The 27,130-nt window shown below is 38.8% G+C and overlaps 1 protein-coding gene across 5 annotated transcripts in view; it reads right to left on the reverse strand.

Annotated features, from left to right (window-relative positions):
* Positions 1 to 405: 405 nt before the first annotated feature.
* LOC141799603 (solute carrier family 41 member 3) overlaps positions 406 to 27,130 on the reverse strand; it is a 39,542-nt gene continuing 12,817 nt past the window's right edge. For all 5 annotated transcript variants that reach the window (XM_074681893.1, XM_074681890.1, XM_074681892.1 and 2 more), the window contains 9 exons: positions 23,892 to 23,999; positions 21,183 to 21,254; positions 20,852 to 20,996; positions 19,462 to 19,608; positions 17,726 to 17,870; positions 17,272 to 17,351; positions 11,910 to 12,044; positions 9,719 to 9,867; positions 406 to 6,922 (listed from right to left, as the gene is read on the reverse strand). In XM_074681893.1, the coding sequence (XP_074537994.1) occupies positions 6,749 to 6,922; positions 9,719 to 9,867; positions 11,910 to 12,044; positions 17,272 to 17,351; positions 17,726 to 17,870; positions 19,462 to 19,608; positions 20,852 to 20,996; positions 21,183 to 21,254; positions 23,892 to 23,999 (1,155 nt within the window). In that variant the 3' untranslated portion in view covers positions 406 to 6,748. The remainder of the gene's footprint in view (positions 6,923 to 9,718; positions 9,868 to 11,909; positions 12,045 to 17,271; positions 17,352 to 17,725; positions 17,871 to 19,461; positions 19,609 to 20,851; positions 20,997 to 21,182; positions 21,255 to 23,891; positions 24,000 to 27,130) is intronic.

Here is a 27,130-nt window from a genome sequence, read left to right on the forward strand (position 1 = left end):
GATGATGGATGCTGCTTGGGAATTTATCTGGGGGTTTTGACCTTCCTCTCACTGCTCAATACTACAGAAAACTACACAGCTTTAAAATCCCAACTCTCTGACCATTGAACAAACTCAAAAACAAAGACTGAAAAAGTTAGATTTTAAAGTTAGATATCAAAGTATCATTAAGTCTTTCTTTATTTCCCTTTTTAAATGGTTTGACTTGAGCTCTTTATTTTCTATCACCTTGCTGTGTGCTGTGCTCTCAGCCTCTCACTACATTAGTTAATGGAAAGAAACATTTGAACCTATGATGTCTAAATTAGAGCATAGCACCAACATAAAAATACTTATAATGACTGAATAATATTGAAGGAAAGAAAGAAACAAAACAAAACAAAATCATTTCCTCACACTGTTCATTTTTATTAAAATATAACTTCATAGCCACAAAATCACAGAAACACTCACCAAACATTTGTCACTTTTTTGATTCCCCACTTGATCTTTGCATGGACAGAAGACGTCACAGACTGTGGATGTGAAAGCATGATGACAGTGAGCACAGTGAGACTAAAGGCATTTAAAGTCTTCATGTGGCAGTGTGGACACTGACGTACTCGACGCCTTGCTTACAGAACAAAAAAAAAAAAAGATGCAGCATGTTTAGAAAGCTTCTTTCTCTTTTTTAAACACTGACATCATGATGTGGATGAAGTTTGAAATAAGACACAGTAGACATTAACTTTGTTTTCAAGGCAACCTCAGACTACTATTGAAATAACAGTGCAAGTTCACCTACAGGTAATATCAGCTCCTCGACATATACTAAGTTAGTCACAGGGCTGGACGATTGACCGTTTAGTTACGGAGAGTTTAATACATTTCATGGTTTTGACAAGACTTACTCAAAATGATCAATATCACTCATTGTCCATCTATGAAACTATGTAACTACAGCCAGCTGGATGTTAGCCTAACTTAGCATTACACCGATCACACAGGGGGACAGCTGGGCTGCTTTTATCACGAGCTGAAAATCTGCCTCCATTTCTTCTTCCTGCTGCTTCATTTCAGAAGTGTAACATTAATATAACACCGCTCCAGCAAGGAAAACATTCAGCATTAAGGTCTCGTTTTAACACAAATGTGGGCAAATACTAAAACCTTGGCTACAACAGAAAGTAAAACCTGCTTCATTTTTTTTGCTTTACTTCGGTTCAGATACCTGTCCATGAGCAGTTGAAACCACTGGTTTTAACAAAGTTCACTTCACTTTCACTTTTGCCAGCTGCCTTTTGTGAAAGAAACTTGATTTCACCACTGAGCTAATCTGCCGATCCAATTTAAAATCGCTGTCCATCTTAAAACCCAAGTTTGATACTGTTGGCTTTAAATAGTCTGAGAAAGGGCCCAAGTCAACAGGAGGGGGGTCACAAGGGCCACTGTGACCAAACACCATCACCTCTGTTTTTTTTCTCATTAAAATTTAAAAAGTTCAAAGACATCCAGGCCTTGATGTCTTCAAGACATGCCAGAAGAGGTGTTGCAGAGAAAGTGTCATTCTTTTTCAGTGGCACATATATCTGACTATCGTCAGCATAGCAGTGAAAAGAGATGCCAAGCTTTCTGAGAATAGAGTCCAGGGGCAGTAAATACAAAGAGAAAAGCAGGGGCCCGAAAATCGACCCCTGTGGAACCCCATACGGCAGAGGGGCAGGGCTGGACTCTGAGTTACCACGTTTTACACTCATGCTCCTATCAGCTAGATATGATTTGAACCACAGTAATGCTGTACCACCAATACCTACTAAACGGCTTAGCCGAGCCACTAGGGTATTGTGGTCCGCAGTGTCAAAGGCAGTGGTTAGGTCCAACAGAACGAGAATGACATAGTGACCAGAGTCATTAGCCAGAAGAATGTCATTAAAAACTCTTAATAAAGCTCACTCGGTGCTATGAAGAGTTTTAAAACCAGACTGAAAGACCTCTTAGACCTCATGCTCATTCAGAAAGGACTTTAACTGAAAGTGAACAATCTTTTCCAGGATTTTAGAGATGAAGGGAAGCTTGAAAATAGGCCTAAAATTGGCAAGCTCACTGTGATCAAGGCCAGGTTTCTTAAAAGAGGCTGCACCACTGTATGTTTAAAGCTTAGGGGAACAACCCCAGAAGACAGACTGTTGTTAATGATAGCCAGAACCGACTGCCCTATACCAGTTGAACAAAAGAACTTTCTACTTCCTGCTGCAGCTGTAACAGACAACAACACCACTGCACTTTTTGACACCCCAGACGGCTCAGTCGACAAGTCAAAAGTATCCTGAGCTTTGTGTCAAACTGGATACTGGTACCAACAAAGATTTTTACTACCTAAGATCTGAGCTTATACAGACACAGCCAATCACGCAGCAACCACTTCACAATATATCAAAGTGAGATTCACAACAGACCAACGGATAAACACTGAGCAACGGCCTGATGTAGCAACAAAGCTTTTGCGTGACTAGTAAATCTTAAAGTAGATTAACAGTTGACGTTCAGATTGCGAAAAATATCAAGCAGTCCTGATAGAGATTTATTTAGATTTAAATTTACAATCCACTGTAAAAGAAGACTCAAACGTATCTATAACCCTCATCTTGAATCACGTTAATAATGTGTTGTTTCTAAAAAGTTGTCTTAGTCTTTTACGATAAAACTTGAGAACTATCCCCCTATGGTTCAGATATTTGTTAAAGGCAGCTAAAAACAAGAGAAAATAACACATGAACATTTTTGAGAAATTATTCTAATAGGGACACATTCAATGGACCAAATGACTGTTAGTGATCCTGTGTTTTAATTTGTTTGTGTTTGTATTATTGCCATGCCAATGAGCTTTTCTTTGCTCCTGGAATAGATCATTATTTTCCAGCTTAAAATCAGTTTCAATCTCCCAAAGTAAGTCTTGTCAACACACAAAAAAAGACCGCCAAAAAATAAAAAAATAAATAAAACAAAACAAAAAATAAAAAATAAAATAAAATAAACAAAGACCAATTGACCAATTAAAAAAATAAATAAAACAATGAAATGAAATCAAAATCCTCTTAAAGTAAAAGGGTATTTTACCAGTCTAACTTAATTATGGACTCCAAAGTAGTTGTTATTACATTCATTGTTTTCTTTGTGGATGTGATGTTGTGTAACGATGGAGCTTTGACAGTTAATCGTCCAGCCACGCAGATTAAGACACACTGATGTGCTGGTATAACACAACCTTAGCTGTGGTCTAGTTCTCACAGTATCACAGTTCACACAGAGATCAAACAGTAAGACAGAGTGAGACAGAAACTGTGAGTCAGATATCAATATTTCATCACCTTCTAGTGTAAAAAGTACTGTGTAACAGTGTCACAATAAAAGCTTTTGGCAAAGCACTATTAACACTGAAATACCTCAAACAACAAATCAAACACTGACGAGACGGGCTGCTTCCACAAACCCTCAGGTTTCAGTGTTCATGAGGTTTCTTTTTCCAAAAATAGATCGTACTAGTCCAGCAGAGATGTACCGTGACTTCATGAGAGCATTGTTTACTGGTGGGAAATCGTGTTGATCTTTAAGACATTCAGAACAAGAAGTTTAACAGCAAGGACAGAGAAACGGCCAGTGTGCTTCAGATGGTAAACTCTGTATATGAAATATATATGAATATATATGAAAGGTTTATGCTGTTGACAGTTTTCTTTTGTTTTACCCCAAAACTATTTTTTTTTAAATGGCAAATCAAATCCAAGTGTTACCGCGTTAACATTATTTTCTCATTAACCCATGTTTGAGCAAAAACAGAAAAAACTGAGGTGTATCATGTTTTTTTCTTCAAAAATTTGCTCACTAATCAAGTAGGAATAAAGTTACTGAAAGCAAGAACAAAAACTAGAGATAGGGACGAGAGCGAACTCAAATCAGAGAGTTCATCTCTTCCATTGTGCAAATGTATATCTGAACACACCCTGATGAGGTTTGATGGTTCTGCAACAGAGAGTAAGGCTTTGAAAACCCTTAAATAAAGGGACTTTAAGTATCAAGTAGTGAGAGACTATGTACGATCATTTGTTGCTGCAAAGTTACTGAATGAAAACAAACAAGAGGGGAACGAGCGACAGACACTAAAATTTGTGAATCTCCTGCATCAGTTTTCTGTTGTCAGTTTTGTGACTGTTTTAGAAAAAAGTGAAAAGGTGTTAAAGTTTAGACCTCTGAACAACACTTAGTTCAATGCAGGATCTAAAACATCTGCTCTAATTATTCACATCAATCATATATTGATTGCAGGTGCTGCCAATCAAAGTGTCCCATCACTGCATCTATGACATAAAGTAAAGCATCGTCTGCATATTAGAAATCCTGGAGTTGGTGTTTATGTAATGGATTATTGAGAATAAGTCAGAGTTGGGGAATATAAACACATTGCATTAACTTGTTTTGCACTTTGGACACTTGTCTTCTGAAACAAGAAGTGGAAAGAGTTTTAAGGTTCACTCATTCACATAGGACGGACTTGTTCAGTTCACTAGGAGCTAAAAAGCTAAAAACTCATTTGTTGAGTTTAAAACCTTGGTGATTTATAAGTGGGGGGAGGTCCCCTGTTTTTGTTTTCTGTGCTCGGTTAGTTGGAGCTCCAGCAACACTTGTAGTTTAAAGAACTTTAATCTCACACCAGAAAGTTTCACTTTAGCCCCGTTTCCGCCAAGCCTTCAGTTTGTCTCGGTATGGCACGCATGTTGTGGCGTTTCTACCATAGACTGTATAAAACATGGACGTAGTCTCCCTGTCATCACCCATCTGTTCCTGAAGCAGAAAATGAAGCACATCGGCTGGTAGTGGCAAGGGCTTCGCATACAGTTATAGGGCGCCTGTTGGTCACGTGACCCTCAGCTGTGCCTCTGATTGGGTGAGCTTGTGATCTTAATATCCTCTGAACCGCTGAGTTAGAAAAAAAATCAGCCTCCGTACAGTGTGTGCTGATAGCAAAATAAGCAACTCAGACAGGAGACGTTTTTTTGAACCAGGCTGTAAATAGGTTAATTTCTGCTTGGAAAACGTCGATTTTGGGCTTGGTGTGTATGTGACTTCTGGTACTTCCGGAGTCAGCCTCAAGTGGACACTCGGGAAACAGCAGCTTTAAGAACTTCCACATTATCTCATGATCTTAGACCGGAGGTTGCTGCTTGGTGTCCACTGACTAATCCCCAGATAACTAAAACAAGTCCACCCCCTTTTTTGGGAACCATAGATTGGTCGAAAGAACCGTCATTTACCGTGCCACAGTGGATGTATTCCTCCTTGTAGCACATAGCCGTCTCTGAAACAAAGCTTGACTGTGTTTTGTAACAAAGAACTCAATGGAAATCACAAAGAAGATGAATTGCCAAAAGTCGTCCGTCGTTGCTCTTTGTTAACCGTGTCGCATTTTTCTTCTTCACTGGATTTATTAGCAATGTACACTGCGTCGCGTTGCTGTGGCGTTACGCTTTTACGTAACTGATCGGCTTACACGCCACCTACCTCAAGGGGAAACAGGATCAGGCTTTACCGATCAAACCTGTACCAGACCTTAGTGCTTGGTGAAAATGGGGCTTTTTTGTGGTCTGATGTCTGAGAATGAAGTTCTTTCTCCATGAAAAGTGTTGCCAGAGTTTTGACCCTTTCAGACCCTCTGTGCACCCTAAATGTCAAGTTGAAAGCTGAGCCACAATCTTCCACTCTTCTTCTACAGTTAGCTAGGTATGTTGTCCATTGGGTTTAGCTTCATGTTTAATATGTAGCTATGAAACTGGTACAGACAGACCAACTTTAAGCTAGCTGAACAAGTGTATTTCCCAGTATGTCAGAAAAATGTTTCTCTGCTATTTCAGTTTGTCCTCCTGTTGAAAATGTAATTTATTGCTATCAGGAACCTGCTCATGGATACCCTACATCCCTGCTCCTCCTGCTTCTCAAAATCTGACACTTTGACTGTACTGCCTGTTCCAAACACCAAATATTCAATCCTGCTTTCTTACAGAAGAGGCTTTTAAATATGAAAGTACACTGTGTGGAGAAATACAGATTCAAGTTTTCATGAGATAACATTCCTCTGTGTGTAGCAGGTATGTGACCTGATTTCTCATGAACAGAAAATCTGTCCCATTCATTCCTGTTGTAAATAAATAACGCTGTGTCAGAACTGAAGGTCAGAAACACAAAAACACAAGTCGTTGTACTTCTTCAACAAACTCCAGTCTGACTGCAGCCCACTCACACATGGTCTGAGAATAGTTTGTTCACTCAATGTTTGAATAAAACAAAGACACAGCAGTTTTCTGTCTTGTTGCTGAGATGTAAAGTTGCTACATTTACTCTGATGAAACCAAAGAGACGAGTTGAGCTCTGAGCCAGCCGGAAGACAGACAGAGCAGTAAAGAGGAATGGTAACAAAATAAAAGTTTAACACGCTGCAGGAGATTTCCTGAAGGCCTGAAAACTCAAACTTGTTAATACCATGAAGTCTTTTTCTTAGATGAAACAATCAGATTGAAAATGGATGTGTTTGAGCAGCAAACCCTTCACCCAGGTGTGTAAACGGTCAGGTGTGCTGTCTCTTCATCCTGGTAAAGAATTTGAAGTTGTGACTGATTCCTCTCTATGAACAATCAGCCTCAACCGTCCCATCAAAGCGTCTCTGGGCAAACGTAACAACTGGTGCAGTAAGACAGTGGCTGGTGGTGAAGGAGGACACTCAGAGACCCAGACTCTGAACCAGCGAGACGCAGCGGAAGCAGAGAGCCAGGAAACCAGTGCCCAGCAGGTCCCCCAGAGCCGTCAGGTAAGGGATGGAGAAGTTGTCAGGGTCCAGACTCCGTCTCCACATCACTCGGATGATGAGGTCAGCAACATAAAGGAGGATAGAGACCTGGAGGAGAAGGTTTTCAATGAAACGCCGCATTCATCTCTTTCTGCTGACGCTGTGAATTAACCAAACTATGAAAACATCTGTGACAACTTGACACCATCTGACTTTATTTGTAGCTGTGCTGAATGAAATTAGTTTGTCAAAATGAATCAAACTCATCCTCCTGACACCCAGGAAAAATAAGTGTAGTTATTTCTGTTTTAGTTTATTAAACACTTGTTTTGGTTGAAAAAACACATGTGTGTATATACATGTTTTTGTGTTAGTATGTATGTATTTTTGTTTGCCAACATAGAGCGCTCCTTAAAAACAAGGAAATATGTCATTGTTTTAGAGCTATTAGTTTAAGCTGATTGTACTTGTCAGTTATTGTAAATTTCATAAAGACCAAAACACATTTGTGACCAATTAACACAGAAATTGAGGGGGAAAATGAGAGGGAAATTTAAACAAAGCACAAAAAAGGGTATCCCCTCATCTATTTTTTTTTTCAATTTTCACTTTTTATAATCAAGCATATCATATAATCAAGAATATTTGAAATACATGCCTGCTATTTGAGTCAATCAATGCTTGCTTGATAAAATATATTTAAACGACCTTGTGTGTTTTTTTAAAATTCTGACCTCATGTTTAAGTGAAATTATCTGAAATACATATTACTGGAACAACTACTGGAAAAAATGAATACTCTGTTGATCAAAAGTATTTAAAAGAGCCCTAAGTGGTGTATTTCACAATTCTGCAGAAATTAAAAATGTCTGAGGTGAAAAAAAGTGAAAAAAAAAAAGAGTCAGGATGTAACCCTTATGTTTTTCTTTAATTCTTAACTTTGTATTTTTTTGAGATAATCTGAAAATGTTGTCCCCTGTTGGAGAACATCACAGCCTTCATGTTAAAAACTATGTAAAAGAGCTTAAATGTAGGGACGGGTACCTTTCTCATTTGAAACGATAAGGTACAAATGCCCTGTACCTGGCAAACGGTACCAGTACTCAACCTTTCTAATGTTTGGTACTTTTTGTGTTTATGTGGTAAAAAATATCAATTTGTTTGATAGTAAAATGTCATTTTTTTCAATTTCACATATTTATTCTTCAACATATAACCTTGTGATGCTGTGTCCTCGTCCAGCATTAAAAAAATCACCTACCCTTCCAGTCCCTCACAGTCAAAAAGATGAATTCAGGTACCTAAACATACTCTTTATCCTCTTTTAAATATCTTTCAAAGACACATTTTTTTAAATGTGCTTTTATTGGAGATTTTAGCTGAGTGTGTTTTAATCGTCAAAATGCTGCTTTTATTTTTATTTTATTTTTAACTGACAGTATCATGGGCAGTATTTTAAATCCTTTTGGATTTTTATCCTTTGTTGTTTTAATTGTTTTAATCCTTAATGTTTTTATTTTTACAGATGTTTTCCTTTCTTTTATTGGTGGTGGTTCTTAGTCTTTTATATATTTTAATATTTTTCCTCACATTTCTCTTTTATCTCTCTTTCACTTCTCTTCTATTTCTTTTTACTGGTTGCTTTCATGATGTAAAGCACGTTCTGAAAAGTGCTATATAAGTAAAGTTTATAATTATTATTATTATTAGAATAAACCAGGTACCTTTTGATTTCACGTGAATCGGTACCTGGTACTTTTGACAGAACTTGGTCGGTACCCATAAAAGTACTAAATTTGGTTCTCATCCCTACTTAAGTGGGGTGTTTTTTCAATACTGTTTATTTATGAAAACATACCTGAAATATTTATCTTTTACAAGTAACAATCAGAGCAAGCTTGATAAAATGAATTGAAAGAAGAGTGTTAATTTTTATTTTTCAAACCCAAAGGGGAAGATGGGGAAAAAAAGGATGGACCTCACTTTCTAAAAAATTTTGTTAATTCAATTGATAACCCTCTAATCAGAAATGAATTAGAGTCAGTTTGATTAATGTATAAATAAAGATAAAAAATAAGGATAAAGCCACATTCTGCTCTCTTTCAGTTCCAGAAATTTCTCATATTTAGGGACTTGAAATATTGAACTTCTTTTACTCCATTAGCAAACGTTTTTCTGAACTTTCTAAGCAGGTGCCTTTTATTTCTTGAAGTTAGACATTTTTTGGTAAATATGATCTATATTAAGTCTAAGAAGACTATTTTTAATAAAAGTTTGGTGCACTGCACAGCTGCATCTCTTCAGCTGTTATTCCAGCTCTCTGTACGTGTGCTCCAGCCTCCCACTGTGTTATAAAGTCCATGAGCCAGGCATGTGACTTAACAACAACTTCCCATGAGTCTTTGAAGCAGTTCAATTATTCAAAACATCAACATTTTCTGGACTCACCAGGAGGACATAAAATCTGAGCTGACCCCTCCAAAGAATATAAAGATTGTCACTGACTTTGTACAGAACACAACATCTATTTTAGCACAATTAGACAAACACTTCTGTCAAACATCGCATGTTTAACTCGTTTCAGGTTTTTACTAACTCCTAACAGCTGGTTTGTTGATGAGATCAGAGAGGTTTGGCGTGGTGGGACCAGGGTTTACTTCAGTTCAGCAATGAAACAAATCTGAATCTCAGTGAGCTGCTAAAACACCAGCACCTGGCACCTGGTCACTTCACAGTTTGGTGACAGGTGGCAACAGAGACCACACTCCCACAACCCTCTGATGATTCTGTTTCAGAGAGGATCAGAGCGCCGTGTGAAACATCTGGGCCAACTGAGGGCCGCAGAGTTCATGAGACACTAACCAGAGTTTATCTCACAGCCTGTGCATGGACTGCATCACTTACCTGGAGCAAAGCAGCACACAGGTAGCAGATGGTGAAGGCTACAGAGATCGGGGCCTCGTCTCCCTGCAGCAGAGAGATGGCATAGAGGAAGACCAGGTGACCGGGGACAACCAGCATCAGGAGAACCCGGGCTGACTTGGAGTTCACTCCTTGGAGAAACAAAGAGAAAACTTTTTTCACCTGGAGTTTCTGATCTTAGACACGGCTGTGTCAGCTTTTTAAAACGTAACTGGTCAAAAGTTTTTTGGGCATAAAACTTTTGCTTGGTTAAAAAACTAGTTTTCAAGCACCTGCAGAGGCATTAATGCATAACCTGATCTAAATAATATCCTGGCACTATTTTGGAAATGTTCCTTGTGCCACTTAGCTTTGAGGAGTTGTTGGTGTTCACAGAGTGTATTATATAACTTTCTCTCTGACCGTGTCAACACTGACTGTAGCCAATTTGAAGCTATCTCGAGGGAGGATATAGCTTTTTGAATCGCTTCTACTGTCCTGTCATCTGCATTCACGACACAAAGCAGCCGTCGATGCAAATTAAAGTATAATGCAAAACTTTGCCAGAGAAATAGTGTTTGTGAATTTAAACCTTAAAGAGACAGAAGCTGCGGGAAGTCATGCTGTTATTGCAACTCATTCAAAGAAATGCTTCAGAAATCACTGAAAGTGAAACAGGGTATGAGTAGCTCTAGGTAAGGACTTCAAAACTAAAATCAAAGCGAGTGTTTGTCTTATTTTGAGTAAAATTGGTCTTATTAGACTTAATAAGAGCCACCTTTGCCTGAAAAGTCCAGAAAGATGTCTTGGTTGATAAATTAAATGACAAAATGATGCCTGAATTGCTCCGTATGATTAGGATGATGAGGTCAGCAACATAGAGAAGGATGGACACCTGAAGGGAGGAGTTGGAGAAATGGATAAATGGAGACCAGTTTTTTTTTTTTTTTTAGTTCTACTTTTCTTTGAGCAAGACAACTTTTTACCCGGTACAACGCAAGAAGGTAAGGTATTTATCAACATTTATGTAGCGCTGTTGTTTAAAACGTGACAAATTTTGTCAGTTTTTACAGTAGTTTAGTGGCCATCCAAACATATCACTGACAGCCTGATGCAGTGAGACATGATGTGTAACGTTAGTGAATCCTGGTTATGTCCTGCCAGGCATCAACCAAGCAGAGCTAACGTAACCTCACTCTTCATTTTATTGATAAACTCTCAAGTTTGAACAGACCACTGCAGAATAACTGCTGACTGTGGGTTGGAATGAACATTAGCACAAACAGATAAGCTCCAGTGTTAGCCTTTAGCTTGGGCTGTAACTCTCTCCTGTTTATCTTTTTTCTGCTCTTCTGTCCTTTTCTGTCTGACAGTTAGGCTCCTGTCTCCACCATCACTACAAAATTAATCACAGAAATGATTTTCAGCAGAGAAAGACACAGATCTCTCTTCTCACTACTAAACTTCGTCAACAGGCATGGTGGTGTCATAGAGACTTTGATGTGCTGAAAATCAATCTGGTCGTGCTCAACCCAATCGGGAAGCTAAGAAGTAGCATTTAGGAATAACCTAACCCCCCCCCCAAAAAAAATAAAAAATAAATAAATAAATAAATAAATAAATAAATAAATAAATAAATAAATAAATAAATAAATAAATAAATAAATAAATAAATAAATAAAACAAATAAAATAAATAAATAAATAAAATAATATATATATTTATACATAGAACTGTTTGCCTCTTTCTGCAGATTCTGTTGATGTGAAGTAAAATCATTTGACATGGCTCTAATTTACAAGACCTATTTGTAGCTAGTTATACTGGTATTTATTGTGTAAAGTTTTCACGACAAGTTGTTCACTGTCAAAAATTGATTCTAAGAAAACTAAGGAGACATTGACAAGAGCACAATACAAGACATGTTTGTAAAGGGCAAAAAAAACTTACAGGAGTTTGAGAAATAATAATAATGTCTCAGTACAAGACAGCTCTTGGCAAGCAATTCAATCATTTAAGTCTATAAGTATCTTAAAATTAGACATTTCTCTGGATATTTCATGTGAATGTGGCTCAATTTGAGTCCCATAAGAAAACTTGTGCTAAAATGAAGACATAAACACCTGCTATGATTTCTGGTTTTGCAGTGTGTGTTGCTCAGATGATGCCGTTATTTACATTCAGAGTTTTCTACCTGAGGAGAAAAAGGTGATGCATGGATTAGGCCAGTTCTGCCTCATCTTGTAGGGGAGCACTCCTGGGATGCTCCAGAAGTGCAGGTACGTGGAGATCCTGCTGGCTTGAATAGCTACCAAGTTCCCGCCCACACCTACAGGAGGAAGAAGGGGACAAACTTCATTAGAAGACTGAAGTATGATGGAATTTTGAAGGTGGCAGAATAAAAACTTTCATTTTCTTCATTGTTGCTTCAAAAACAAAAACAAAAACCATCATTTACCAGAAATGCTTTTTAAGACTTATTCGCAAAGCTGCTATTGATTTTGCAACATCATTATCAACTAAAACACAGAGTTCCTTCAGCCAAAGGGGAGTAAACAAGTTAAGAATCAGTTTCACTTCATCTTTTCATCGCCTGCGCACAAATTAATGACTCAAGCTTGGCTCTCAGCACAGCCAGAGGTTTACAGAGAGCAGAGCCCATATTAACAAGCCACAGAGGCCAAAGAACAGCTGAAACCTGGCCGCCGGAGTCAGAATTAAAACACAAACACAGGCTACACTCCATATATCACAGGGAGACAAAAGAGACACGTGTGTATGGAAAGACAGTTAACCTTATGAAGCCACATGTTTCCAGCCGTGAAATGTGACTGGTTGTGCAGAAACCATTAAGTCTGTGTTCTGATGGGCAGCGTTTTCCTGCCTGACTCTGTGTCAAGATGTTGGATCAGCCTGAGAAGTCATTTACATCTTTTGAAATGTGTCCCAGATGTGTCCTGCATGAAATCAGCTCACGAGGGTTAACCATGAGCGATATTAGATAAGACTTTCCTCTTCTCCTCTCTCATCCTTGTTTTGAGCCTTTTTTTTATTGACTGCCCCCAAAGCCGCATCTCTCCTGCATGCAAAACAACTTCTGCAGATCCAGCGGGTCCAGTTTAATTTCGGTGTTGACAGAGAGATGTGCCTAATTCAGTTACATCAAACACCTTTCCAAGAATGTACCAAAACAACGGCACATATGTTCTTTTCAAGGATGGGAAACACTCAGGGGAACTTTTGGTAAAGTATAATCGTGGTTTATACGCAAACCCGGGAGGGAAAATTGGAAACTCAAACCAGATTTGTGAATTCAACAGTGTTAAAATGAGAGGAAGGAAAAAAGAGGGATTGAGACACAGCAGGAAGATGGGCAGAGGCTAAATGAGAAACAGTGACAGTGAGGCTCGATGGTTATTAGAGGCGGCTGTCAGCTGTGCCAGGATGCTGGGTGTGTACCATTAGTGGTTTCTATTGACTCCTCTTCTATACTCGGAGGATCCCTGCATGCTTCACCTCCCAGCCAAACCACTTATTCTGAAGCTGCTCCTCTTTTGCCTCCACTTTCCTGTGTCTCCAGGCATTTCTCATCATCCACAGCAGCTTTATGAGGAGAACACCAGGTTTTAATGCGAGGAAAGTAACTACAGACCTTCATTTATTGTGTCTTTCTCTGATTTCTGCGGCTCGTTGGACCGCTCTCCTGGAATCAAGAGCTGCATGCAAATCCAAAAAGTCAAATGAAGCTGTAAATGGGTTTGTTGACCAAACTAATGTGCTCTCAGTCGTGTTGTTTTCTCTCCTTTTTCTTATTCTCTCATCATATTCATGGCTTCAGTATGATGATTGTTTTTCCTTTGCAGAGAATATAATTTTCTCTCTGCCTGCACAGCATACAAAGAAATCCAGACATTGATCGATGAGGAAGTCTCTTGTGGCTGCATTCTTCTTCATGGCCAACAGGAGGCGTCCTCACTATGTCTGATGGCGTAGGAGCAGAAGAGGAACTATATCATCTCGATACATTTCACTAATGGCTAATGCTTTTTACAGCTAGCTAATCCTCTAGGCTTCAGCCTGATCATGTTCTTTTGTTTAGACAGCAAAGATGAACACTGCAGAGATGCATTAAAAAAGGGATTCCTACACATTTCAACCTGAAACTCTGGAAAGAAGTGGGACGAGAGGCCTGCAACCCCCTGCTGTGGGAATGCACCAACATGTACACGTCTTACTGTGTTTACTGACATTTTTCTGGTTTAGTCACTTCACTGTTCTGAAACAAAGAAATGTGGAAAACAGATCAAACACTTTCTGGTGTACAAAATATACCGTTTTGACCTGAATATAAGACAAGGTTTTTCTGTTGAAGATAATGTAAAAAGTGGGAAGGTCAAGGTCGAACTATTGACACATGCTGAGAGTCGCTACTCCACTGCAGCAGCAGAGGGCGGCAGCTTTTTGTAAGGCCAGTGACCTCACGGTGGCTGTGGCGATACATCACTCACAGCAGAGATGCAGTGACAGGAGATAAGGCCCGCGCTGATTGTCCAGAGCAAAGTAGATTAAAAGTTGGACAAGTTAACAGACGACTGAGGCGGAGTTATGATGCTAATTTTAAGATAATGAAAGTCTTTTTTTTTGTGTATATATATATATTTTTGTATACATATTTTTTTTGTATATAGTTCATGCTTACATATGCATGCATGTAAAAAAAAAGTAAAAAGATCATTCGTATGTCTTTGAATTGAGATGTTGAATTGTATTATCTTTTCAATAAAAATATTTTAGAAAAAAAAAAGATAATAATGGTCAGCGCACCAGATCCGTAAAACAACAGTCAGGAAGACAAAAAATATGGAGTTTCTGAGTGTAATGTCTGAAGATTGGGTGTCCATAAAGAGCGTCTGAAAAATGCAAACTGTAAAAGAAAAGTTTATTGTGGTCCTCAAAGCTGACGTTTCCAAGAGACTGACCAGAACAGTGTGTGAGTTTGTTACTGAGAAAGGAAAACAAAGGCATGCCTATTACAAATTACATTGGAAGCACACATCTTAGTGATTGGCCCAAAATGAAAGCAGTCTCTGATTATTACTTCAATGACTGTCTAATAATTTCAACATAGAAAATAGTTTCAAAGTATTTTGGATTATCAGTCTATTTCTGGAGGGGGTTGTCTTATAATTGGGGTTGTCCTATATTTGGGTCAATACGGTACTATTAGTTTTTTATTTGAAGGCATCTCATGAGCCCCACTTTGAGAATCACTGCCTTAAAGCATTTTATACCATGGTCAGTGAGAATTCCAATGTCAACTGGCGTGCTTTAGTTCGGCAAGTTAAATCACCACTGTATCACTCCGCTGTGCGCGTTACTATAGCAATGCATCACACACATTTCAACGCATGCGAGAGCAGCCTGGGCTCCTACTGGGCCCCGTCTCTAAATGACAGGAAGAATTGGAGCTAAATTCTGTCTACGGGCTCAGCAAATGACTCAGCAGCATCCTTGCCACAGAAAAAATCCAGCAAGGAAAACGCACCAGTGTCTTTTAATAAATGCACAATCAACGGGAACATTCAGCTAAATTTGGTTTTATCTTGACAACGATTGCTAAGACAAAAAAACTTTTTTTGTTGACTAACAAAAATAGTTCCTATATATAAGCACATTTAGCAAGTTTACAGCAATTATTCATTATTTCTTTTAAAGTTTACAGTTTGTGGGACCATGGTATAAGCAGATTAACTCGGAAGCGTGCGTAAGACACTCCGCTGCACGTCGTGGTGTTCCCACTCCACATCGTGCCTTAGAACGGTCTAACACACGCTTCCTCGTTGTTTAATCCTTACTTAATGCATCACATGAGGTCCTATACTTCAGGATACAATTTAGATATGTATGTTTTAGCTCATGTATATCACTCAAACTGCTTATTGATTTTAATTTTTAGTGTAGTCAAGGTTTTTCCACATTTCACACCATTTCACTTTGAATTATTTCCTCAGTCTGCCAGTGTTATCATAGTAAAAAGAAGTTACCAAATGTAAAAATAATTTCTGCAAAAGTCTGAAGATACTGAACTTTCCTACTTAAATGGAACTAACAATTTCTTGGATCAGTTTGAACCGTGAGAAATTATCCATAATCCAGACGAAAATGTACAGATTACTGATGCGGCAGCTGAATTGTGATCTGAAAAAACAAATTCCCTTGTCTCTCTTGAATGCGCATCAACTCTGCCCACGTACACTGTAAGAACCCTAAACTGAGCAACCATTTTCCTGTCATTTATTGAAAAAAAAGTCAAATTAGACTCATAATAAGCCCCATCGACTTGATGAGTCCAGAAAAAGTCTGGTTTCAAGATATAAAGACAAAAATCCCTTAGTTGCTTTTAATAAATTAAATTAGCACATATCTGTTGTAGCACTGGCAATCCAGGCCTTATTTTTGGCTGGCTATCACTGAAATAAGCTTTTTTTTTTTTACTTATCAAGTGGATGTTGATTTAAATTAGGTCTAATAAGAAAAAATTCACTTAACAACTTTCTTGGTTTTGGCTTTTTGCAGTGTATGAATTCAACAAGTAGCTGAAAATGCCACCCTGTAGACAAAAACCACTTGTCCACAGCCATGTTTCAAACACTTTCTGTTCCAAGAAAACAGCTTCAGGTTCAGTCTGATGACTCCACAGCTTTTACTGTAACTCTGTGACGTTACCCTTACAGTCAGAGACCTTCTCCATGAGTCACTTCATAAATCTGCTTGGCCCCACAGGAGGACCCGTGAGTAAGAACGTCGGTCTCAGGGAGAGAATATAAACATTCAGTTGCCTGGAAGGAGGAAACTCGAGTAAATTTGATGTTGTAGAGGATTAGAGAAACACTCAACACCCTGACTCACTGCAGTTTGAGTGAGAGGCATTATCATTCAGCTCTGAGCGGAACTTTCTGTCCATGGTGTAGTTCGTATGCTGGAAGGATTTATGGGAGCAGCACCAAAAGAGCACAACCTGTACTTCTGACATAACTTTGACTATGATTCAGGACCAGGGCTTACTCTAAAACCAGGTCTGTGTTCCCCTGTCAGCTTCTATCTGAGCTCTGCTCTGCGTTTGACATTTTACTGGATTCATTCAGGCAGCACACGCAGTAAGACCTGCAGACTTTGTCATAAACTGTCCAAAAACAGGAATTTTGTGTTGTGGATCAGTCATCTGTTGGGTTAGTGAGCTGTCTTTTTATTTCACTTTCTTTCATTATTATTTTTAAAGAGGTGAGGCGCGAGAGCTACAGCAGATCCCCTGAGCTTCCCCGAACCAGAAACAAATTCAGAATTCCAATCACATCAATAAATCTTGGTTGAACTGTGTGGACCTTGCTAATGAAACAGCTTTCAAAACTAACAGCTGACCACTCTAATACACTGAGTATTACCATCTAAAGCTAATGTGAATTCACAACAACAAATTCCTGAAAACAGCTGCACACTGACTGAGCTCTTAGTTTGATACTCTCTGTATCATCGTTTAGCTTCAAAGATCCTCTTACCATTAATAACGGGTGTGAAGACAGCCATGCCCTCAAAGTTCGGATCGCTCACCGTCTTGTCCAGGATGAGGCCTCCAAAACTGGAACCATAAACAGAGAGAGGATTAGAAGAGCCACACGCTGTCCCTGCCAGGAGAAAGCTTTCAGCTTTCAGCTAATCCTGTTCTCATGGATTTAATTACCAATACAGAGCTGACTGATTTTTCTCATTAAACACTTTACAACCTGGATGGATTAGCCTGCCAGACTAATCTGCAGTGATAACTTAGTTTAGTCCTTATTTAATTACAAACTGCTCCAGTAATAATTGGAAACATTTGTCCAGAAAGATTTCTAAAACACAACTCAGTTCTGCAGAAACCGACTCCACTGAGTTCATCTCAAACTTATAAATATGATTAGGTCTTATTGATTATCACACAGAGGAACTCTAACTGGAGCTTTAGGTGTTCACCTGCTGATGGACATGGCCACTATGACAGGCTGCCAGCCGGAGCGCAGAACCTCTTTGATTGGAGGACTCTGTCGGGCCACGAGCACCCAGAGCGGGATCAGAGCCAGGAAGACCAGACACACCAGAGGGGACAGGTACCAGATATCTGAGGATAAGCACAGACACAGGGAGATGAAACAGATATTACCTCTACTAGTGTTTCTTTTTTGTGTAGCTCACACCGTGCATCATAAGAATGAATGAGGCACATTGTTTTTCTGCAGCCTCACAGGAGAGGCTCTGAGCCAAGCAGCTGCAAACATTAGCTTAGCTAGTTTTAAGGTTCAGGTTTGAGGTCAGGGCTTATCCGTTTTTTAATGGAACAGTAGTTTTCAGAGGAGATCTTCTCTTCTCCAAAACAAACAGACACATTTATTAAAGCTGGGACTGAACAGCCTCACTTTAAAGTAGTGCCTCCTGATGCTCTCCTGCAGACACAGACAGAAATGTACAGAACAAAAACAATCTCCACAGGGAGCAGATTTGAGTCAAGATGTTTGTGTTGTTTTGCTTTGGTTGTTGTAAAAAAGAATTAAACCACAAGAAAGCAATCCAATACAAATAATATATCTATTCAAGGAGAGAAGCAGAGAGCTGTTATCTTATTAGTCCAGGTAAGTGATGGGAAAGGGCAGGTATTTTCAGTGTACTGAATCAGTAGAATCACTTTAGTAGAGAGATTTGTTTGAAGGACTTGTTCAAACCGAATCATAAAGGGCTTCGATGTTCAGGGTTTACTATGCGATTGTCTCACAACTATTTTTTAACAGAATGAGCTTGCAGACAGAATATGGCTTAGAAAGATCCTTTTAATTATTTCTGCAACTGCAAAACACAAAATTTTGATTTAAAATATTAATTCTTCAATATATAACCTTTTAATGCTGTGTTCATGTCCAGCATGGAAAATCACCTACTTTTCCACTTCCTCACAGTCACAGGGATGCATTTAGGTACCTGAACATGGTACCTTTTTGGTTTACGTGAATTGGTACCCGGTACCTTTGACAGAAGCTGGTTGGTACCTATAAAAGTACCTATAAAAGCACCTATAAAAGTACCTAATTCGGTACCCATCCCTATCTGACACACTGGCATCATAAAGAGTTAATCTTATCAGAGTCTCCCTGAACATCTCCAACACATTTTGATTAAGTCTCAAATACTTTTACATAAGTCTTAAAGTGCAGTATTTGAATAAGTTGTGCTTTTTATTCATTAATTTTAGTCATAAGTTGGTGATGATAAACTCTGGCAAACATCTGTTGACTCAGTTTATATATTTCCTTAACTCAACATTTAAATTTCATACAATTACAAAGGTGGGGTCATTAAAAGGCTCCGTGAGGACTATCTGTTTGACACTTTTGAGTCTTTGAAACTGTTTCCCATGGGCACCACCCACTGTTGCACTCTTACACAAGGATACACACACATATACACACTCACACACTGCTATGAGCTGTCTGAGAAATATAAATGAATTCTGCTGCCATCTTGTGTCCTGATTAACAAACTTGAGACAAACTTAAACATACGTCATTGAATACCAGCCCACAAATAAACACACATTATACCCCTGCCCCTCTGACTCAGAGACTGTAAATATTTCTACTGTTGAAGCTGTGGGGTGTATGTATTTGTTTTTTTCAGAATAAGTGTCCATATGTGATGCACAAACACACGTGTTCTCTCACCTATATACTCATAAAGTGTGCTGCTGACCCCGGCCAGTAGGGACAGGGTGATCAGATCCCCCAGACTGGCAGCAATAGGAGTGGCCACGTTGTCAGGGTTGATCCCCACCTTCCTGGAGCCGATTATCACACCAATCATCACCAGACCTGCAGGGAGAGGAAGAGGAGAAAAATGTGTTGGTTAGGAAACATGGATCGTCGTTACAAGACAAGCTTGAGAAAATGCTTCTAAATAAAGAAACAAAGACATTTTTATAAAGTAATCTAGTCTTAAAGAGTGCAACTTTCTATGTGAGAAACTAAAACAAGCTCCATCTCTCAACAAGTGATCTAAGACAATGAATAAAAACTGTCAGAATAAAGAAATGAAACTGAGTACAGTGGATATTGCTGCTGTGACTTTAGAAAGCAGAATCAGGAGCGTTTCAGCCGCCTCAAGCTTCATGTTTCTCTAACATTTATGATAAGATAAATTATAGATCATGTCACTGAAACATGAGAGGTCAGGGTTATGTGGGGACAGATGCACCTGTGTGTGTGAGATGTTTCTCCCTGTTCTTAAGTCAAGGGAGGAAAAAAGAAGAAAGGAAAGTGAGTTCATTTCCTGAAAAAGGAAGAAAAGTCTGATTCTAATTTGCCCGAAAATACAGGTAAGAAAACGATCTGGTAAAATTAACCTCCCTGGTGACGTCTTAGAGAAGATTTATTGATTTTATATTCAAGTTTGATTCAGCCTCTCATCAACAAAGTGTTGAAAATATCATTTTTCCTTCAAAACCAAACACAAACACTATTTAAAGACAAAAAGATGTTGAAAAATCCAATTCATGCTCTCCCTGAAGTCCACTGAATTTTACAAAAGGCACAGGGAGAGCTCATCCAAAAAGCATCAGCCCTTCTCTTAACCAGGAATAGAGAGTACATCGTCCCCTAGCTGCTTCCTGAACTCGCCTGCTTTAACATTTAGCATCGATTTTAACATCCATCTCTTTGTATACAAAGCACTAATGGGCTTTGACTGAGTTACACCAAGATGTAATTTCTTGGATCGTCTTCAAATCCCGCATACTTCCAAACCCCTTTGCAAATCACAGGTTAGAAGAAATGTAAGTATAGCTTTAGTGATGGTGTTTTTTTTTGGAGACTTTTGAACAGCACTGTGCGGAAGTGATGAGCAGAATTTTAAAAAGTGCTCTCTGCTTTAAAAAAAAAAAAATTTTTACCATCTTTTTTAAACTTTTCCCAAAACACCCTGGATGTTCTGTGTTTCAGATAGTGCATAGACTCTGGAGGTTATGAATGTTAGATAAGTCAGAACAATCAGGGACTATTGTTTGAGATTATGTTCAGTTTCTGTTCAACAACACTGAGGGAATCAAGCATTACCAACCCAGTGAAAGAGCAGCTACAAACGCGGTGGTGATGCTGCTGGCACAGAGAACAGCTGCCTGGTCCAGTTCAATCCCCCCTCGAGAAATCGCTCCCAAACACACGGCTGCTACTGCAGCGAGGAAACCCACCACCGTCGCCTGAACCTGCAGAGGATGAAATGCAGGACAGAAAACAATGAGGAAAGAAGAGTCTCTAACCTGAAACAAAAGCTGAGTTACAGAGTAATAACTAAACACAACGTACATTACAACAGATTCATCTTAACAGATGGAAGTATTGTGTTTCTATCAGTCTCAGTAGATTGAGCTGGTACACAGTGAGCTTGTTACCTGTATAAGTGCCAGATTGCTGCACACCATGGTCCACTGTTTATCAGGGTCGTCCATTTGGCCTGTGTTGGCCTAAAAACACAAAGATAGCACCAGTTAGTTTAACAACTTTAAGAAGAAATTCATTTCAGTCATTTATAATCAAAAAAGTTTGACTCTTAAAAGTCAGGACTGGATGTTGTGGCTCAATCTTTACAAAACTGAACGTACAAGAAGACACAAAGACTGGGGATTAAAGTGAAGGGTAAAAATGAAAACACAAAAGTCTGCCTTGGGGAAAATTAATTTTACTGACCTGAATAACATTAAACAAAGCATAATGCACAATATAATCTGCACTTTACCGGTATCAGTCGACATTGGACGTAGACCAGCATGCTAATATAGTAAACTAATGAAGTAATGGGCTGCTGTCTACTTGATCAAATGCCCGACCTTGGTACCATGAACTGAACCTTCTGCTAAAATTTGTATGTATTATTTTAATTTTTGCACGATGTTGTACATTCTCTGTAGCTTATTGTGCAGAGTATACAGAGCCCACCTATTCATTTATGGTCTGATTAGGGACTGAAGCTGCACACACTTTTTTGTGATTTTTTTGCAGAGGGCAGTCAGATATTTGGCTCCTTTTTAAATTAAATTTTAATTTCAGCAGCAGTCTGTAAGGTACACACAGCAGACCGACTTGGGCTTATTTACTGTCAAAGAGTAAATTATTGTATTTAATTTGGGTTTAACTACTGAACAGTTGTACTTTTCACAAGTTCCTTGTGAACAGAGGTTATGTTAACTAACTATGTCAATAGCGAAATTGGCCAAATTTGCCCTGGATGTGGGTAATGTCATGATTGTCTCAGGGGAGAGCATCACCCGTGTGTGAAGTGGGATGTTCTTGGTTTAAGGTGATACTCCGGGATGGAACAAGTTGGGTCCTGTCACAAGGTTTAGGGCAGAAATTACCCCTACAGCAGTGTTCTTGTGCAGCAGAAGCCCAGAGCGCTTACACCAAACACCCCCTCCCTGCTCCTCTGCCGGTTTCCTCTGCACTCAGACGAGGCCATATTTTACTTGACCAAAAACACAAAAAAACGGACTCCCACCGAAAAAATCTGATATACACAAAAACACCGCTATATAAGGCTCTAGTTCCCATCGTGTTGTAAAACGGCTCTACCTCCGCTACAGAGCCACAGTTGGCTACGAGGCACTCGCCGCTTAGTGTATCAGTCCACGCGCGCGGCGTGCCAGATATAAACAAACGCAGGTAGTCTGCCAGGACGAATAGACACGAGACTCATTTAGAGGTGTTTTTGTGTGAAAGTAACGCGCTGAAAATTCTCTAAATAAAGCGTGAATGCGGACCGATATCAGATTTTTTCGGTAGGAGTCCGTTTATTTGTGTTTTTGGTCAAGTAAAATATGGCCTCGTCTGAGTGCAGAGGAAACCGGCAGACGAGCAGGGAGGGGGTGTTTGGTGCGAGCGCTCTGGGCTTCAGCTGCACAAAATCACTGTTGTAGCGGTAATTTCTGCCCTAAACCTTGTGATAGGACCCAACTTGTTCCATCCCGGAGTATCACTTTAATATGTTTTAATATTCAGTCTTATGAATTCAGTATGATCTTATTTTGAACAAGAAATGAATATTACAGAGCAAATGTGATAAGATTATGCACCATGCTGTACGCTACTCCTCATATAGAAGGCAGTTAATGATCACAGCAATTAGGTATGCACTAAAAAGTGCCGGAATAGGTAACCAGCTAAATGAATTGTAAAATATCAGCATACAGGATATCAGCAAAAAATCCAGTATTGTACATCCCTGGCTACAAGCTCAGAACACATTGAATGTGAGGTTGGCTGCATATCCCACACAAAAAAGAAACATTTTGAATCTTATGTGCTTTATCTCGAAGAACAAAGAACTGTTTTATTACCTGCAAACTCAAGTCAGCCTACTGCTTCATTCATTTATTATTCAGGAGGCACTAAGCAACATAAATGAAAACATTTACTGCTTTATTCTTTTCAAGTCCACATTGAACAACCTGGTTTCTAATCTCGTTTGTTCCCTTTGTTAGCTCTCTAAAGAGAGTGAAGAATACCTGCTACCTGTAACCTGCCAAGAGACTACAGATATAAATTAAATTTAAGCTAACTGACACAATGCATCAAACGGTGGCATCAATTAATACCTATAACATCAATAAATTCAGGTTTCAGTCAAATTGAGCGTCCAGAGTTTGTTTTTAAAAACAGACTTCTTGTACTTCCTACCAAACAGGATCATTTTTAACATTTGATTGTTAAAATTTTGCACCTGGAAGCTCTGAACCACACTAAAATCATGTCCAGGATGCAAAAAAAAAACAAACAAACTGACTAGTTGACTGCTTTGCTTTCTGATCATAACAGAGTAATATGATATCTTAATGTCTTAATATGAATAATTCAACTTGTTGCATTAAACATGCCAATGTCTCATCTCACTTCCAGAAACCATTTAGCAGCTGAAGCAGATCACTGCTTCCTGTCCTGTCTCTGCTATCAGCACCTAACTGACTGATCTGACTTTGTTTAGTTTGGATGGTTTAATAAGGGATCAAAGCTTGTTACACTTTCTTTTGAGCTGATGAATTGATGTGTGTAAGTTAATTTAGGTAGCAATGAGATTTGTTTTTATAGCTGCATCAAAAACTTCTTACAGCAGTGGAGAGACGAGCAGCCAGGGTCATCTCCAGGTTTCCTTTGAGTCCAACCAGCGCAGGCACCAGGATGAAGACCTCTGTGATCACCTTGAACACCTCCCAGTGCTGAAAGACATAAAAAATGATCAATGTATCACAAAATTCCACTTTATATTCATTCAAACACCTTCCCATCTTTATACTGACTTCACTGAACCCAGCGATGCCATCCACATGAACCCTCTGCACCTTCCCCTGACTGATGCACTTAAATAATCACATCACATATTCCAGACTAACCCAGTAGCCTACTTTTCCTGCTTCCACATCTCTGAGCATCGTCTGAAGCCACGCTATAGCGCGCAGGTTCAGCGGGTTTGCAAGACGTACAGTTCACAGAGTCTGCATCACATTTTCTGAACACAACTCTTGCTGGCAGGTCCGAGACGGTTTAGATCTTTAAATAGATGCATGCATAAAAAAAAGCAAAAAAAAAACAAGGCAGCTGCCAAGAGTGGAGTAATGTGGAGCAGGGGAAGGTAGAGAGGGAATTAAAGATGAGAAGAGGGACTGACAGAGGAGGCCAGGAACGGAGGAGCAGCTGAGGAGGAAGAAGGAAAGAGTTTGATAAGAAATAGTTTGACGGTGCTGCAGTGAAAGGAATTGACACCTGGGGAACACACATGAATATTTTACATAATTTAAACCACAGCCACATAATAGGATGTGCTCATTTAAGACTACACACAGTAACTAAACGTTATGCATTGTTCTGAGGGTCGCTGTGTAAAGAATTACACGTGTTCAGCCAGCAAGACTTTGTTTTTTAGTGTTCAGTGTGCATGATAAGATTAGCTGCTGCAGCTGCTTTTTACAGTAAAGCACAATAAGAAAAGAGAAAGGAACATTAGTCTCAATATGCTCCTGCACTGGCTGCTCAGCCAGAGGTACACAATGACCAAGAAGCATAAAAAAACATGGTCACTTTTAACACCATAGAGAAGGTTCAGAATCCAGGTTGTGTTATAACATCCTTAATGCAGATGGCAATCTTTATTTTTAGGAAGTAAAGAGATCAAAGCCTCTTTCAATGTTTTTTAACAGCAGCTTGAGGAAAAAAGGAACATTACATGAAAATCTTAAAGGAGGATGGTGAGGAAAAAGTTAAAATCTATAAATGATGCTGCAACACTTGCAAAGGCTTTACTTGTAGAGAATTCTTTTTTTTTTCAACGTTTTTTTTTTTTAATGAATTGTAGTTGATTTAGCCTCTAGCAGAAAGTAATGTAGCACTTATTATGTACACTTATGTATCTAAAATGAAGGCAGTTAAGTGTCCTAAAAGAAGTTTTTAATCTGGATATTTGTCTGTTTTTTATTTGGTTATAAAAAAAGTTACTTATGCGTGATTAGGTGTACAGATAGACCGATATGGATTTTTGGGGCCAATACTGATTGTTAGTAGGCAAGGAGGTCGCTAACCAAAATTTGAACCCAGTATAAGTGAAAATATTGGTGTAAAAATTTTGAACTTTACAAATTTCAACACTTAACTGCATTCAAATGCCTTCAAGCACGTTTATTAAACAGCTCCCAGGCTTAGCAGCATGTTTTATAAAGTTAAATGAAAACTTTAAAAAAAAGTCAATTTTCTACAGTAAATACAATTTTCCAAAATTTCTTTTTAACTGCAATAAAACTACACCAAACTAAGTTTGTGCTGCCTTTTACAGGCATGTAATGCAGTTGAATTAAGTTTCTGTTTGGTTTTACATGAGTGATTCTAAATGTTTTGACCATCTAGGGCTTCCATAGTGTAGATGGAGAAAGTCTGTGCAGAGAAGCATCAACAAGCAGCTCCTGGATGTCTGCAGTTTAAAACTTTTCTTATTATTTTTCAAGAGGCAGGGAAATGTTTTCCTGTGGGTATCAATAAGAGCCATGATTTTTGTGTATGTGGAAGATAAGATAAGCTCATAGACTGTAAGATAGTCACAATGCTAACTGTGTTAGCCCGTCAATGGGATTTTCCATTGACATTAGCATTAAGCTAGCAGACTTTCGCTAACCGAAGCTAGCTGATTTAGAATCACTTTCCTTTGCTCAGTTTGACTGTGTATATAGTTTGCTTTCTGTTTCACTGAGCTTTTGTATGTTGAGTCTAAATAAAGGACCAAACCAACAACAACTGTCTCACATTTCACTACGAATGGTTCAGCGATCTGCCGAGCTGAGGACTTACGTTCAGGGAGGGGAGAATGAAGTAGATTAGTACTTTGTTCTTTGTGCTCACAGGACGTTATGCTCTGTGTCCCAAATGTTATAATAATTGGTATCAGCCCTAAAAAATCCATATCGGTCTATCTCTCCATCTGATCACACAAAAGTAACTTTTTTTTTTTATAACCAGAAAACCAGACAAATATCCAGAGTACACTAATCAGCCCAGCCGATAATCGGTCTATCTGTAAACAGGTGTTTCTTTTAGATGTGGAGTCTATAGTGGACCTGAAGGGGACTCGAGGGGAACTGACATTCATTTTCATCATAGGTTGCTGTTTGGCATAAACCCAGAGAATAGACAGTTAAAATAAATCAATTGAGGAACAAGGAAAACATGAGCAGCCAAACTGGAGGTGGCAAAAGCATTTCACCTTTTATAAAGATGATGAAGACTTCAGTACATTTTGTATTTAATTAAACCAGATTGACCCTATTGAGATTATAAACCTCATTTTTCAATGGCAGTCTTGCTAAGACAGGCAGCAGCAAAGACACAAAGAGAAAAATACAAAGACAGAAAAAACAATTTTCAAACCACATCATTATGGATTAAAACAGAGCCATCTATGAGTCACATCTCGGGATCAATATTTCAAACAGCCAGGCTAAAACACTGACATCTTATACAAAATTCTTCCATGTCTTTCATCTTAGATTTTGAAACATTAAGGCCTGCAACGCCCCATTATGTAATAACGCCCCAATATGAATGTATAATCAGACATGCATCTATCGACCAGTGCAGATTTCCTTAATTTTAGGGGATCAGTGATCTGTGACAGGTGGTGGTTAATCAGCCCATCCTCACATATGAAACTAATCTGCTATACCTCCAGGAAGGTCTGACAGCCAGCCATTGTTGCTTTTTGCTCTGAGACCTAAAACTCAGGACAGTTTATTGGTTAAGTTAAAACATTAAGATTTTATCATTTCACAGGTATTGTTCAATAATTTTCAATAAAATAAGATTGGAA

This window comes from Halichoeres trimaculatus, unplaced genomic scaffold (assembly GCF_033239565.1).
Source record: "Halichoeres trimaculatus isolate MK-OKI-2021-1 unplaced genomic scaffold, fHalTri1.1 fHalTri1_scaffold_11, whole genome shotgun sequence".
Classification (NCBI taxonomy): Eukaryota; Metazoa; Chordata; class Actinopteri; order Labriformes; family Labridae; genus Halichoeres; species Halichoeres trimaculatus.